The sequence below is a fragment of the Colletotrichum aenigma genome (genome assembly GCF_013390185.1).
Source record: "Colletotrichum aenigma strain Cg56 chromosome Unknown KSG_Cg56_contig03, whole genome shotgun sequence".
NCBI lineage: Eukaryota > Fungi > Ascomycota > Sordariomycetes > Glomerellales > Glomerellaceae > Colletotrichum > Colletotrichum aenigma.
This window is the reverse complement of record NW_023500909.1, coordinates 5556167-5572115: the sequence shown is the minus strand read 5'-3', so window position 1 is coordinate 5572115 and position 15949 is coordinate 5556167. Positions and strand designations below refer to the sequence as shown.

Genomic DNA, 15949 nt, shown 5'->3' with positions numbered 1-15949 from the left:
TGTCGACTGTTCAGAGTTTAATGGGCAGAAATTTCGTCCCAAAGTCTGCACCACCGGCGATGAACTTTATGAGAAAGATTCCCGGTGCGGGTGGTGGAAGCTTAGAGGAAGTTCACCATCTTCTGAAGTCCTCGCATTCTCCCCGTGTCAATGTCACGTCGTAGCAGCGTTCAACACCATGCCGTTCGATCACCCGCCAGCGCCGCCCTTCTACGCGTTGAAGGAAGACGACAAAGCTGCACTCGCAGTCATCTCTGCCTAGGTGTTCCTCATCTACGCCAGCATCGGCATCACACTAAAACTCATCATCCGTCTCAACATCACATCTCTCAAAGCCTACGACGTGCTCTTGTTGATATCTGTAGCTCTGCTATTTGTACAGACATCATTCGTCATCACGGCCTGTAATCACGGACTTGGACGTCACCAGAACGTTCTTCAACCTAACGAGCTCAAAGCATTTTATAAGGTAAACGAATCCCTAGAAATACAAACCATGTAATCTAACAGTTTCTGATCTAGCTATTCTACGCATCATCCATCTTCGCAGCTGCTACAGCAGCGACAACAGAACTGTCGCTGTGTCTGCTCATTCAGTCAATCAATAAACACGGCAAATTCAACATTACCAATCACCTACTTTTCGGTGTAGTCATTGCCTGGATGGTGTCTGGCATTACAGCCGAAGCTCTTCAGTGCTCACTTCCGAGACCATGGCTTGCCATCAGCCTGGAAAACTGTCCTAGGCGAGAGGTTGTCTACCTCTACAACGGCATAATGGACATATTCACCGACGTCATACTCTGCTTCCTTCCAGTCGCAATGATGAGGAAGGTCCAGACCACAGTGAAGAGAAAGCTGTTGGTCATCGCTTTGTTTGGGACTCGGATCATGTAGGTTCATCACCCTGTCCTTACCTGCCATATTTGCTGACTTTTTCATCTTCAGTGTTCCTATTCTATCAATCCCTGGACTCATCAGCACGCACAATATCGTCACCGACTACACTGACAGCACTTGGCACGCTGTACCGCGCGTCATCTGGCTGCAGTACACACTGGGCCTTTCTGTGATGACAGCCTGCATCCCGAGCCTGAAAGGAGTCATCGACAGTCTCATGGGCTCGACGTCTGTGGCCACAATTCAGGCACCCTACCAGCTGACCTCGTCAGGCGGGGATGAGAGCGGCAGGCTCCACGCCACAGCGATCGTCGCAGGAACCAACTCGCGATATGGATCACATCTGACGAGTGGAGCTGCGAACTCGAGAGCTACACGAAGCAAATCCTTACGCCCATCCGATTAACCAGTTGCGGTACAGGGACATGTCCACGAAAGTCGGAAAGACAAGGAGGAGGGGGCCTACAGAACCGAGAGTAACGAGGATCTGGTACCACAACGGCATGAGAGCAAATCAAGTTCTCATGAGGGATCATCCAGTCCTCAGAGGCTGGCTATCGGTTGTAAAATTTCTGCTGTTCCAACTGAAAAAAGCAGATTGCTTAGGTTTTCCTTCAATCGACGCTGATAGTTCCACCATGCTCAGGGAGCGAAACGAAGCCGCGCCGGTGTGGAAACTGGCGTGATATTTCAAAGGCAACCCCAGATCCAAGAGTCCTGTTGGAACCAACATCAATCGCAGCTATTACCGCAATGAGACAGTGGAGAGAGATCGTCGTTCATTTAACAAGATTTAATATAAACCCCGGGGTTATGTAACAGACGTTCGAGGCAGACCTTCCTCACGCCTGAAAGACCCCGAAGATTTTATTGAAATAGCCTTAGCACATCCAGATAGCTCTCCGGCAGATAAAAGTGGTGACCATTCTTATTTTCTCTCATTTAAAGACCTTGAATAACTAGAACTCATGTAAATGGAGTATCAGGCGACTCATCAAGACATAATTATAACTAAAAATTAACGAGGTGTTGCCTGTGCTGAGTGGTGGACAGTGGTTCTCAGATTCATGATGTTGTGGCTGTTCATACAGCACCATGGATGTCAACAAGCATGGGAGCTTCGATACCCGTCTTGGAGTGAGTCTCTCTACTCACTCGGAATCACTTTCAACGGGTCTTCATCATGTTTCCAGCCACACCATTTAATGCATTCTTTACGTGATCTTACATAACACGCCCCCCTCACATTCCATCTCTGACGCAGCGGCCATCATGCGTCCACCAGTCGGGTTCGGATCTCGGAATGCATGGCGTTGTGGCACACAGCATCTGAGGCGTTTTTAGTGGGGATGGGAGACCCCACAGACCCGGTCCGTTCACAGCTGTGAGCAAAACTTTTTCTCGTCCGGCTTCATCAGCCGCTGTGACCGGAACTCTGTTTCTCAATTTGTGCCCATCAAACACATCTTCTCTCCCTTCAATTCGCACGGATTTACCCTCCCGACGACGTCCACCACATGTATCAGCACACCCTCTCCTAGAATTGAGCACATGCGCGTAGCGGTTTAGCCGTCCATCAACCTAATTTCAGCTGCGTTGCTCGTCTGTCCCTTTGCTCTTCAATCCCAGTCAAGCCAGCCACGTCCCTTTTCTTTTCCACCAATCTTCTTACCTCCGATCCGCTCCGTTACCCCACGCCCGTCTGCCGCCCTATTACGGTGCTGCTAATCGGGTCGCCCGTCATGGACCACCGCGACCGCGATGAGGACGAGTACCGGACCGGCGAGACAACGCCGCTGCTGGCGGACCAGCCGATCCCCAAGTCGGAGCCCGTCACCAGCAGCTGGTTGACCGAGTCACGGCTGCTGTGTCAGTACTCGCTGCCGCTCATCGCCACGTATCTGCTTCAGTACTCCTTCACGGTCATCACCACCTTCGTGGCAGGTCATCTTAGCGCCGATGACCTCGCCGCCGCGAGTATTGGTCTGACGACAATGAACATCATCGGATTGGCCATCTACGAGGGTATGGCCACCGCTCTCGACACTCTCTGCGCCCAAGCCCACGGTTCCGGGCGCCTCACTGCTGTCGGACTTCATGTCCAACGCATGCTCATCCTGATGGCCATCGCCACCATTCCCATTGGCGCTTTTTGGATATTTTCTCCAAGCATCCTCTCGGCATTCGTCAAGCAGCATCATTTGGCTATCAAGGCCGGTTCATTCCTGCGAGTCAGCTTGATCGGAATTCCCGGATACGCCGCGTTCGAGGCTCTGAAGCGCTTTCTACAAGCCCAAGGCGACTTCAAGAGTGCTATGATCGTTCTCATCATCTGCGCCCCGGTCAACGCCCTACTCAGCTGGCTCTTTGCCTTCAAGCTGGATATGGGCCTCGAAGGTGCCGCTCTGGGCCAGGCCCTTGCCAACGACCTCCGACCTATCCTCCTGCTCATGTACATCGTCTTCTTCGGCCAATGGTCTCACCAATGTTGGGGCGGCTTCTCTCGAAAAGCTTTCCAGGAATGGGGCACGCCCGTCAAGCTGTCAATCGCAGGATCGCTCGTCAACGTTGGCGAATGGGCTGCTTTTGAGATCTTGACCCTCAGCACTTCATACCTCAGCACTGAACATCTCGCCGCCCAGACGATCTTGACCACGATCTCGGTCGTAATGTGGCACATCCCCTTCTCCATCTCCGTCGCCATCTCGACTAGAATAGGACACCTCATCGGCGCCGGTCACGTCTCCATCGCCCGTCGGGCAAGCAGCCTCTACGCCGCCGTCTTCACTATTGTCGGCATGATCGACGGCGTTATCCTCTTCCTCTTTCGAAATCAACTCGGACTTGTCTTCTCCGAAGACGCCGCCGTCCAGGAGCTGGCCACAAAGTCCATGCTCGCCGTCGGCGCCTTCCAACTCATCGACTCAATCATCTGCGGATGCAACGGCGTCCTCCGCGGTCTTGGCCGACAGTCTGTTGCGGCCTGTGTTGTCTTCGCCGTCAACTACATTGGGGCTGTGCCCCTGGCGGTATGGCTCGAGCTGGGATCCCCTGCGATGGAGCTTGACGGTGCCTGGATCGGTCTTGGTGGCGGTATGGTGCTGATTGCCATCATAGAGTGCATCTACATGAAGGTCATCAGATGGCAGGATTGCGTTGAGAGCGTCCGCGCCAGAGAAGGGATTTAATATGGTGCCATTTACGATAGAACAGCGCTGTTTTTCATAGATCAAATAGTTTCCAACCAGATACCCGCAAGGAATAGACAAATCAAAAGTTGATTAAAGCAATCTACAAACATCTCAGAGCATATATGATCGGTGAAGACGACCACGGGCATCAGTTACCGGTACATGATCCTCAGGGGACATTACATAAGCGGGCATAAATGACAGCGGTAAGGGTGGGTCCGACTGATCTGACCTCCTTCCATCTTCGCTGCCTGTCCTGTTTTGGTATTCGACCATCACACCGACCGAGGCCTCACCAACATCACAAGGTGCCAATACCCACTGTGACCTCTTGCCGAAACAAGGAGTTTCTTGGGCAAGCTTCTTGGGACTATGGCGGGTATCCAGGACTCAAGCCGGGCGCTTGTGCCGTCGAAACCCCCATGCATCGTATGTCACGACCTAGACCCGAACCAGTTCTCCAGTCTTCAAGATGACTAGCCCGGCTTCAAACCCAAAGCCGCTAAACATTGGTTCCGTGTATGGTCTGCGATCGTTAAGCGATCGAGTAAGGCTGGCTGCCACTTTTGCTACATCATCTACCAAGCTTATCAACGATTTGGGCTTGACAAGATCAGGAGAGTCGACCCAGACTGGGATCAAGAGACAAGGATCTCGATCTACTTTTACAAAGTCCTCATGGTAACTTTTGTCTCCGAGGCTGTCCGAGGGCCCGATGGTATGATAGACTTCTCGCAGCCGATTCTTCGGGGTCGATGCGACCTTTTCGTCAAGCCAGGTGAGCGATGTTCTGACAACTTGAATGAAACAACATATTGATAACATTAAACCCAGATAAACCATCTCCCTGGCCAATGTTCAAACCTGCATATGAAGTCGCTCCGGTGCTTCACTCCAACCGGCGACAAAAGGTCGTCAAGGGATGGCTTTTATCCTGTCTTGCACAACACCAACGCTGTAGCAAGCCGTTCTGCGGTGGTAAATACGACACGGCGATGGCCCCAAAGAGACTCTTGGATCTCGGAAAAAATCCTCGAATGGGATTGAAACTAGTAGACGCATCCTTGGACACGAAGCCTTATGCAGCAGTCGTTCACTCTTGCGTTGAGCCATTGGAACCACCCCTGGCACCGACGCGGTGGGAGAACCTGGAGGAGAGAAAGCAGAAGATCCAATGGTGGCAGATCCCCAAGGCGATTCAGGAAAGCTTTATCGTGGCCCATGAACAGGGCATAAGATACGTCTGGGTCAAAGACTTTTGCGTTTTGCAGGACGATGACGATGACGGCTCCTGGCACATTTATCGAGAGGACATAATCTTCCGCGGCTCTTTTCTCGCCATTGCCATCACTGGTATTAAGGATCTTCGCCACAGCAGCTTTGGCCCTCGGACAATTATCTCCGGCGATGTGGACCCCAAGAAGACACCCGAGTGCTTCCCGATTCCGGTAAACCACCGCGGCCGCGACTACACCATCTACGCTCGAGACTCCATGTATCATGCTCACCAACTTCTCAGGGAGGAGCGCCATTACTACGGTCGTCGAACTCGAGATGAGATGATTTCGATATTTGGCAACGATTCCTCCTTCCAAGGCATCGCCCTGTCCCCGAGAGTTCTCCATCTTCGAAACTCTGAGATGGTGTGGGAATGTCAGGAAGACCAGCGTTGCGAGTGTATGGCGGAACCCCACAATCATCAACGGGATAGAAAGATGCAATGTACCTGGGGTAAAACCCCAGGGCACTTGAAGTTGAATGGCCTGATGTTTGATGAGGTTTTCCGCGGTATCATGCACCTGCCTTGTGAGAGAGACGACAGACAGCTGACGTTAAGCGCTTTCTTCCGTCATCTTTCTCAACTATCTGCCGAAGCAGAGGATCCGAAGTCGCGCGTTCATTGGGTTGCCGGCATCTCAATGTCCGAAGACAACGAAACCAAAATACCGTACGATCTTCTTTGGAGCGTCGGTCGCCTTCATGATGATAGCGGATGGCCCATACAACATAGGCATTCGCCAAAGACGTCACCGGACTACTCTCCAATGAGATCCATACCTTACTACGCTCCCTCATGGTCGTGGACAAGCATGCAGTTCAGCAAGGGTGAGAAACTGTTGACTGCGAAAGACATCTGCTGGCCGAGCACGGCCGGGGCTCTAAGTCCGGACAAAGATTTCAAACTCAACAGTGTGGAACTAGTTTCGCGCAATACGACGATTCGGCATCATGTCACTAGATCCACATCATATTCCACAGACATGCCCTTGCCTTCCGACGAAGTGTTCAAGCCTCATCTGCTTCACTTGCAGGGAAAGATCATGTCCGTGGAGCTTGACGCGGAGTATGTGACAGAAACTAGCCATGAAGACGCGAAGATACCATCGTTCAATATGTCGACAAATCACATAGGACTTTACCGACTCGACTCTGAGCCCTTGCCCGGTGCAGAATTCCGACCAGATTGCGACAGGTTGGCTGAGTTATACCTCTCTCGTTCACACGCAAAGCAGCATTTGGACCTGGTGGTCCTGCTCCTCGGCAGCGTGAAGGCCTTCTTCGATGGACGTGATCCCCCAGCAGATGACGTCTCCGGCGAGGGCCAGGGGATGGATGTTGGACTTGTTCTCTCTGAAATTTGTAATCCCGAATCTGGGCAGCCTGTGAGGAAACGTCTCGGCGTGTTCACGGTGCCACATACAATAGAGGGGAGGAGTTGGTTTGATATTCTCAACATCAAGCCAACGGCCGTAAGGGTAGAATAAAGCCTATGAGGCCGATTTACGGTGTACCTAAACCTCGCTTGATATACCAAGCCCTTTTTGCCAATGCAGCCCTTGATAGTCAAGTTCATTTTCATACGACATATGTTCCTCAAGGCCCTGTCACACACGCCACATTCAGTTGGTAGTCATGCATGGTGTTATTGTTCGCTTTACACCTTATACCAATATCAGATTTTGCCAGTGGACTACATGAGAACCAGGCCTTGTCGTATTTCCTCGGTATTAAAGTCTTTCTTGTAAAGATTCTTAGCACTGTCGAGAGACGACGCATCGTCATGATCTCCATCGCCATGGGAAACATCTAAATCCTCCTCCTGCATGCGAGGCAGGCCATCTGGCCAGAGTTTGATATTGTCCCGCGCATCATCCGAAATGCAGTCGAGCTGCAGTCTTGTCAAAGGGTTGGTGATTTTACTCAGAAATGATTCCCATGAGCCCTGTCTGATGTGCACGAACCGCAAGCTCAAGTCCTCGATGTCTGGACTGTTGGCCAAAAATGTGACAAAAGACGCTTCATTGACCGGAACCATGTCGAGACTCAGCTGCCTCAGCTTTGGCAACTTGACTTGATTTGCAACCAAGTCAAACATTTCGCTGTATGCAAATGTCTTCCCCTTCAACGTGTTGTGCAGATGTATTTCCAGCGTCTTGAGATTTTGCATGTAACCAAGCAATCCAGCGAGGCCAGGAAAGTTCTCTTTGGCAAGAGCCCTGCGATCGCTAGCACTCAAGTATGGAATAATTGGGTAATTGCCCAGTCGGAACGGGACCTCTTTGGGGTTTCTCCTCGTACCAAGGCTGATTGACAATTTCTCCATGTTTTCGACAGCCGCTCCAAATTTCGAGTCTTTTTTTCTCAAATTTGGCAGAATATTGGTCAGAAAGACAGTCTGTACCACGCTGCCGTACGACACCGGGGAGCAAAACACCCTCAGCTCGTTGATGGGAACACCGCTGCGGGCAACCGCAGAGATGACGATTGTAAGACCCGCCCCAGCCCGCGTAGTTTCCGATTGAAACTCCCGAGCATCCGTCGGTTGCCACTTTGGGCGTCGTTTCTTCGTTCCGCATTTGCGTCGGCGTCTTTCTTCTGGGCTGATCTCTAGACACCCCAGAGTACCGACGTTTCCCAAAGCTGTGGCGAGCTCAGCAACAAGCCTTTCGTCGTCATTGCCGCAATCCGATGCAGCGAACTTTGTGGCATGGACTGTGATGTGTTTGATGGCTCGAGAGACGGTCTTGCTGGACGTCCGTTCGATGAGATGCTCCAGGTCCCAGGGCGTCAAGCTTGTAGACTGATAAGAGTAGAAGCGCAAGAATGGCGGTATCAGACATTGTGCAGCGGTGAAACGATTCGCGAGGCGGAAGCTTTTAATCGATTTGACGTCGAGGTTCTCAATTATCCTCGCAATGAGCTCTGAGGGCAGACATCGCAGGTATCCATGGCTCGGCGCTCCGTGTGCGACGATGCGTGACGTCTGACCTTCTGTTTTGACCATGCTGTCGCTCCATGTGAAGTTGGTCTGGAAAAACCAAATGATTTCCTTCAGGAATGACTTTGGAGCTTTTATATCGCTGTAGTTCGAATGGTGACTCAACATGGACGATCTGCGACTAACAGTAGCGTGAGATTTTAGGCGAACTCTAGGCGACATTGGCGTCGAATAAGAATAATGCTGTTAACATACAAACACTGGATTCTTGCCAATGCGCTCGTCAGTGCCGCCCTTGCGGCCCAGCAGCCTTGCTGCTGCCTGGACTGGGGCGGTCTGCAACAGTCATTTCACGACTGCTCTACTCAGAAGAACGAACTTCGAACATTGACTAAAAAGCCAACGACGTTTGTTCGACTGCCCAATTGAACTAATTGCGTCAATGACATATTCATTCGTCATCCGTTTGGCGATGCCTTCCATCCATTCCAGCCCTATCAAGTCCTCATATGAGTGTTGGCCGCTAGAAGAGCTTGCGTGAAGGTCTCGAATGATGCCGAAGCCAGCATAAGGAGGTGTTCGAGGTGCAGTTGCATGCCGCGAACACTGGACCTCTGATCCGGGCCTAGGCCACTTCCATCCTTACCCCGGTAGCAAACATATGTGAATGACGATGATGGAACCCGTGGAACGCTCGTCGTCTCTATTTACCAGCTTCTACCGTCCTTATCAGAGCCGCCATCGGGGTGCGTGGCCGATGCTCGGGCGATAGCGGACCCTTGTCCGAAGACCAATGTCGGCCCCGGTCACCCCATGTTCCGACGGCTGTCATTCTTTAGATCATACCTACCTTAGACATGTCAATGCTGGCGAACCATTTGCCGCTGATTGTGTAGTCATGCTCAAATTTTCCGTAATCTTTTGAACAATGGATCGGATGAACAGCGCCGTCATCATGAACGAAAGTCAGGTAAAGGGAGCTAGGACGACAAGGTCGAGAGTTCGCGAGCAGCGGGAGGTTACACTGATAAGCCCCGACGTCTCCGGCCTTCAACCCCGCACTGCCAACACGCGGGGAACTATTGCCAGGTTCAGGATAAACAACTGGGAGCAGCCTGTCGAACATCGAATATCTCTCCCGCGAAGGTAGTCGGAAATCTTCATCTCAAGCAATTACGTATGAGAAAACACTCCTCGACGTGATTCTGAAGACGCTGGCCGCGCCGATAAGAAATCAAATGGCAGGATTATGTGCGTCTTACTATCCGTGGTTGCAGTCTGATAATGCAAGACAGCAGCGAGATGTCCATCAGAACTCTTGGCATGCAGATTAGATTAGATACCACACTTTGGATCTACATGGACTTTGCAAGGACGATGGGCTCAACGACACGAACTTTGCTAACGGTTCCTCGTAGACATTCCGCCAAGCCACGTATCTTGACCCGGCCCAGGCGACTGGTGAAGTCCGTCCCAAGGGCATGGACCGGCAAAACTTCCGTAAGTCTAGAGCCTTGGCAGCATTTCTCTCGTCAATACTTAGTATCAGTAACAAAAGATCTCTTAGCCGAGTCTTCTGAAGGGCATTGCGACTTCGGACCACAATCGTTCATATAAAAACTATCATCTCTCGTTCAGTTCCCCCGTCCTCTCTAGTACGCACACCAACCTCGGCGTCGACGAAAAAGCTCGCGCAACTTTGCCACCAAAATGGTCTTCAAGCGACTTGTGCTGAGCCTCCTGGCTTTGGATGTTCTGCCAGCATCAGCCTCTCCTGGGCCAAGTCGACAGTTCAAGCGAGCAGCCAATATCACTACCTGCAATGTCAACGAATCGGCACCCAAGGTCAAGGCACCGAAGACTAACGTCTGGTCCCCAATCTCGCCTGAAGACAATCTGGCTGTCTGGAACCTCCTTCATGACCCAGCCGCGGGCCTGAATCTCACGGACCCCAGCATTGCAAATGTCACAGACAACTACGTCTACTGGATCGACACTCTTCACACCAACAAGTCTGACGTCCTGCCATATCTCAGTGGCACAGCTCAGTCTCCCCCAAAATATGCTCGCGTCGTCATCTTCGCGGGCGGGAAAACAGAGCCAGATTCGCAAGAGTACATGGTTGGGCCGCTCCCGGTCAGCAACACTACCAAGATCCAAAAGCTCGACTACATCTTCAACGGCGGAAGTGGGGGCAAAATTCCTTACAACAGTCGCTACTTTGACAACGCTCGCACGGCAGCGTCGGAGCCGCTCTTGATCTCTGTCATGAGCAATATCTCGGATATCACTTCCCAACTCATTGATGGAGTTTACTATGGCTCCTCTGATAACCGCACAACTCTCACTTCCACAAGCGGAACGCCGTTGTCATATGATGGCACCCAAGCCTTTCGCACAGTCATGTTCAGATATCCCAACACTGCCACGTACCTCACCCCTTTGGACTTCTTCGTCATTCTCGACGTTACTGGCACGGACTCCTCTCTCTACAAGTTGAAAGGCATTGTCACAAACGAGAAGTTCTTTGCCACTGTTGCCGACTTCAGGGCTGCTTGGGGCGCAGGCGAGTTGAAGGAGACATTTAAGCAAACAAGGACTCCTGATTGGGGCCTTCTTGACCACAAGGCGGACATGGGCGTCAGAGATCTCGAGGACAAGCTGGCGCCTCAGAGTCTTGAGGTTGGTGGCAAGCGCTACAAAGTCGACGAGCAAGAGAAGTACATCGAGTACATGGGGTGGTCATTCTATACATCCTACTCGAGAACTCTTGGGCTGATGTACTATGACATTAAGTTCAAGGGTGAGCGCGTCATCTACGAGCTCTCTCTTCAAGAGGCAGCTGCTCAATATGCCGGATTCACTCCCAAGGCTGCCGGAACTGTGTACCACGATACCTACTACAGCCTTGGTACAGACCTTGGCACCCTTGTGGAAGGATACGACTGTCCTTTTGGCAGCACTTTCTGGAACGTCACATATCACGAGGGCAACTCTTCGGTTGTGAACACGGACGCCATTTGCATCTTCGAGGCTGATGCCGGATATCCGGTCTCTCGCCATCGTTACGGAAGCAGCAACGACTACGGCTTCAGCTATCTCGGGACCGTCAAGGCGTCCGCGCTGACGATGAGATCCGTCGCGACTGTCGGCAACTACGACTACATGTTTGACTACTCATTTCATGTAGATGGCTCTCTGGAAGTCACTGTCCGTGCTTCAGGATTCCTGCAGTCGTCATTCTACTACGCAGACCAGGGTAACTTCGGTCCCAGAATTCAGGAGGCAACTATGGGGTCACTCCACGACCACATTCTCACCTACAAGGCCGACTTTGACATTCTTGACACCAAGAACAGCCTCGAAGTCAGCCAGCTCGTCGTTGTCAATCAGACTCAGCCTTGGCATCCCGAGCTCGGATCTTTCGAGCAGATGGAGTTGCAGAAGTCCACCATGACTGAGGAGCGGCAGTTCAACTGGCAGCCGAATAATGCTGCCATGTACTGCATTGTCAACCCCAACGCCACCAACGCATGGGGTGAGAAGCGTGGCTACCGCGTGGTGCCAGGCAAGTCCAACATCCACCTTACCCCGCTGAACTCGCCTTGGACCAAGCACCAAACACCATTTGCCAAGTCACATCTCGCACTCTCTCGCCAGCATGACAACGAGCCATACGCAAACAGCCACGCGAACGTCAACCTTCCCATGAAGCCTCAGCAGGACTTCCTCAAGTTCTTCGATGGCGAGGGCACTGACAACGAGGACATTGTCTTATGGTTCAACTTGGGAATGCATCACTTTACCAGAGCTGAGGACATTCCTGTCACTCTTTACAGTGAAGCTGTTAGCAGCATTGTTTTTGCCCCACAAAACTTCAACGACAGGGCCCAGGACGGAGACCTTCTCAACAGGAGATGGGTAGCTGTTAATGAGACAACAGGACAGTTGGAATACGACTCATACGGAGTTGCTTTGCCTGGACAGTGTGAGGTAGATTTCTCTGAACCAGTTTTGAGCATCAAGAAGAACGACGATATATAGAGGTCAACCGTCAAGCTAGATGTTTTCATGATGCTTTTGTACCTAGCATCAATAATCATTGCGCTAAGACCGTCACCAACACAGAAGAATGTTGACATATTGACCGATGAACATTTGGTATTTGTGCAACATAAAATGTACACAACACATAAATCAGGCTCCATTTGGCATCCAATCAGGGTCTGCGAGTTCAACCTCGTCGGGGACAAACCCAGGAGCAACTTCTCTAGATTAGAATGTGATGTTTCATTCGCGGAGAGGAAAGTTTACCAGCTGTTCCCACAAGAGTCCAGCTTCCATGACTCGTTGCCCTTTGCCATTGATTCTTTGCAATGACGTACTGGGGCTGTTGGTTGTCGAAGACGTCAGGACCGAGCACTATCTCTTTTACCGGGTTCCCATCATCGTATGACAGGGACAAAGTGAGAGGAGCTCCCGCATAATGGTGCCAGGCTTCTGCTGCATCAACACGGTGCCAGATCGAAGGCCCAACGGACCCCTCCAGAAGGTAGTAAATCGCTGTGCTGACTGAGCGGTTGCCGCTGTCCGTATCGGGATCCTGGAACGTCTGGAGGTAGTAGCCCTTCTCTTCATTCGGAATGAGGCCGAGCTTCTGCACAACTTCCTGGGCCGATCGCTTGTCAACTGGACATGGCTTTTTGGGCGACGCGGAAACACCCGGCACCAGGCCAGTGAGAACCCAGAGCAGCGTTGCGGTGCGGTACAGCAACATCATGAGCGTGTGTCGGAATGCTCGGACATCAAGTTTCGCAAATCATGCATCAAGGACCTTGGGCCAGTCGCTCTCTATATATCGGTGAGATTGGCGAGTAAGCACCACTGTATTTAGGCGGAGTGACGCGGAGGCGTTGTTCAGGGATCGCGCTTACTTACAGCTTAGGCGATGGCGCTGTTCCTTCGAGTGTGACACAAGACGAGAAAGGTGCTGCACTAATATCGGGTGTCACATCCCATTCAAGTACGCTGGCAAGAGTCCATTGTTCATCGTGATTTCAACTTAGCTAAGCGCTTAAGCTATGAAAACGCCCCGGAAGCATATCATCACTTTACATGTATAGAGCTTTTAGCCTCTACTCCAAACCTGAGGGAATGAATAAATTTCCCTGAAAGATGTATCTTGCAGTGCGCATGAAGCCCAGTCTTTGAAAAGTCGGTGTACCACTGTAGCCTTCGCAGTCATCAGTCTTGACAGAGATTGGAAGATGTCCTGCCGGGTGCTGAATGACGAACTCATCTTCTGCCAGCGTCTCGGAAGCTAGAAGTTGGTTAACGACGGACCCTTGATGGGACTGGCAGCACTTGTGCATACCCCTGCTGTGCCTGCCATGCTCGGATGACAGTGATTGTCGAGAAAAAGGCGTGCCTGAATGTGGCCCTCAGACGAGGTCGGCTTAGACACCACAGCTACCATTGGCAACATGGGAGACTGTTCATCAACATTCTCCCACTCCTTGCACCTACCCAACTTCTGCGAAATTCTCCCGCGGATTTCTCGAACCCGTTTCACAAGCTCTCTATCAGAATCGATACTGTCGACTGGTTCATCCCCGGCAATACCCACGCTTCCTGCGGTGACGAAGGCGATTGGGTTCCCAACTTCACAAAATGTGGCGTCAACGGCTCCGAACGTACCATCGAGGCGATCAATTGCATTGCCAGTCGGAAGCATCCTCCTGCGCAAGGCGGTCTACTTCCTGCGTTACATTTCTGCCGCGTACGAAATTGGAGGTCAGACTTACCTGGGAGAAGTCCATTAGAATGGGCGCACCCGTGCTTTGACAGCCGGAGATAGCATAATCTCCCTTCACCAAAGCACGTCCTGTTGCGGGATCATCAGGAAGATGGGCAACCAGCAGAGCATCCGTCCCCGTGTTGTAAATTTTCACAATTCTTTTCCCATTGCACCATGTTGAGCTTTTGAGCAGGCCTTCGTTGATCGCGAATGGCCCAACACCTGAAGAAATATTGCCGCAGTTTGCATCACACGAGACTGTTGCCTCCCCGAGACCCACTTGAGCAAAGGTGTAATCGATGTCGGCGTCGGGTCGCTTGGATGGTCGAATGATGGCAACCTTTGAGGTGACAACACGCCCACCACCCATGCCGTCGATCTGGGCAGGGTCTGGCGAGACCATAATGCGAACCAGAAATCTGTCACGAGCTGCGCCAGGCGGCGGAATGTCCTTCTCGTGAAAGAAAACTGCTTTGCTGGTGCCTCCGCGGATGAAGGTTGCGAAAACACTGGGAACAGGCGACACCGACTTTGTCGCCATTGCTTCAACGTTACAGGCTGCCGAGGTGGAATTGAAAACGATCGATGTCCAAGTATGCCAGCTTAAAGGACTCGAATGATTATTCACTGCAAATTCGAAATGCTAATGTCAACTTGGGAGAACGTGGTACTCGCAACGGACTTCGCGGCTGACAGGTGTCCGTGAAGGTGTGGGAAGTCTTTGGTTACTGAATGGCGAGAGCATGGCCCCTACGGCAAATGCCGTGATGGTACTGACCATTCAGCCAGACGCGCCAGGTTGCTTTGGGATATTTGCAATGACGACGGAGGCGTGGACGCTACACAGCAATGTGGCTAGCGGAGGCGTTTCGGATGAATCGATCAGCTCACTAGTCTCCTTTCAATTGCTGTGGCTTGATTCTGTTATCTCATAACTGTCTTATTCGATTCCTTGCGACGAATGAAAAGTCTAAGAAGATTAACATTGCACAACTCATTAGCATGACCAACGATTCATGCGAAAAAGAAGAACGTGAAGCACCGTGTAGCTTCGTATTATGGAAGGAAAAGAAAAGGTTCAGAGGCAAAAGGTTATAAAATGTTCCGAAACCGAGAATCGAACTCGGGGCTATGCCTGCCTCTCGAACGTGAGAGGGCATCATGTTGGCCACTACACCATATCGGAGTGGTTAGTGGAAGTCTGTGTGAAAAATTGGTAGAAGACATGACTCGGCGCAGAATTTTCTTAGACCCACGGTGCCCTTCCGATGGTGGATACGCCAGCGGGGACAGTTCCCCGTTGTCAAGATTGGGCCTTTTCTAAGAGAGTTGCAGACAGGCTTAGCCGAAATCACGTTGTATCCCAGCCATGGAATACGATTCACGTTTCCAGAACTGTGTTCGACGGACTTTTGAGTCGCATCATTCGATATTTGTTTGCATTCGACTGGCTTGGATGATTACTACAGCACAGCCCAACTGGATTTCCTGAAAATGATAAGAATGGTATCCACGCTTCTTTTCCTAAGCTAATTAGAAATCAACTCTCGAAGTACGACGGACTGCCCCATCAGAAGATTCGTTGAGTCAGCTTCAAGTTGCAAAACCAGAGATAAACAGCGTTCAAGTGCTGTTGACCTAGCGCCCTTTTCCTCCTGGGTAGATGACTTAGAGTTACTATCGATGGTGGACAATCCCACCTGAAAGATTGTGTGAGATATTGCCCAGTTAATTGGAAAAACCAGGATGGGTGCGTCATCCCGGGCAACCGAAAATAATTGTCCGAACAACTGCTGTTGCCTCGAAAGTTGCAAGCCCGCATCGGACAAAGCGTTGCAGACA

General features: G+C 51.4%; 7 protein-coding genes across 7 annotated transcripts; 4 read left to right on the top strand and 3 right to left on the bottom strand.

Moving 5' to 3' along the window:
• Positions 1–178: 178 nt before the first annotated feature.
• On the top strand, positions 179–1306 carry CGCA056_v005471 (uncharacterized protein; the record flags this gene model as incomplete). Its single annotated transcript, XM_037320723.1, has 4 exons — positions 179–216; positions 283–469; positions 523–893; positions 949–1306. The coding sequence occupies 4 exons, from the start codon at positions 179–181 to the stop codon at positions 1304–1306; spliced, it is 954 nt and encodes a 317-aa protein (XP_037181217.1).
• Positions 1307–2642: 1336 nt separating this feature from the next.
• Positions 2643–4088, top strand: CGCA056_v005470 (putative transporter; the record flags this gene model as incomplete). The annotated part of the gene is made up of 1 exon (XM_037320722.1): positions 2643–4088. One exon carries the CDS (start codon positions 2643–2645, stop codon positions 4086–4088), a length of 1446 nt encoding a protein of 481 aa, XP_037181218.1.
• A 681-nt stretch (positions 4089–4769) lies between these two features.
• On the top strand, positions 4770–6856 carry CGCA056_v005469 (uncharacterized protein; the record flags this gene model as incomplete). The annotated part of the gene is made up of 2 exons (XM_037320721.1): positions 4770–4869; positions 4926–6856. 2 exons carry the CDS (start codon positions 4770–4772, stop codon positions 6854–6856), a joined length of 2031 nt encoding a protein of 676 aa, XP_037181305.1.
• Positions 6857–7062: 206 nt separating this feature from the next.
• Positions 7063–8376, bottom strand: CGCA056_v005468 (uncharacterized protein; the record flags this gene model as incomplete). Its single annotated transcript, XM_037320720.1, has 1 exon — positions 7063–8376. One exon carries the CDS (start codon positions 8374–8376, stop codon positions 7063–7065), a length of 1314 nt encoding a protein of 437 aa, XP_037181304.1.
• Positions 8377–10020: 1644 nt separating this feature from the next.
• Positions 10021–12354, top strand: Aoc3 (Membrane primary amine oxidase; the record flags this gene model as incomplete). The annotated part of the gene is made up of 1 exon (XM_037320719.1): positions 10021–12354. The coding sequence occupies one exon, from the start codon at positions 10021–10023 to the stop codon at positions 12352–12354; it is 2334 nt and encodes a 777-aa protein (XP_037181290.1).
• Positions 12355–12507: 153 nt separating this feature from the next.
• On the bottom strand, positions 12508–13087 carry CGCA056_v005466 (uncharacterized protein; the record flags this gene model as incomplete). Its single annotated transcript, XM_037320718.1, has 2 exons — positions 12508–12575; positions 12625–13087. 2 exons carry the CDS (start codon positions 13085–13087, stop codon positions 12508–12510), a joined length of 531 nt encoding a protein of 176 aa, XP_037181289.1.
• A 358-nt stretch (positions 13088–13445) lies between these two features.
• mii-2 (3-methylitaconate isomerase) lies at positions 13446–14648 on the bottom strand (the record flags this gene model as incomplete). Its single annotated transcript, XM_037320717.1, has 3 exons — positions 13446–13630; positions 14008–14062; positions 14115–14648. The coding sequence occupies 3 exons, from the start codon at positions 14646–14648 to the stop codon at positions 13446–13448; spliced, it is 774 nt and encodes a 257-aa protein (XP_037181483.1).
• Between the last annotated feature and the right edge of the window lie 1301 nt (positions 14649–15949).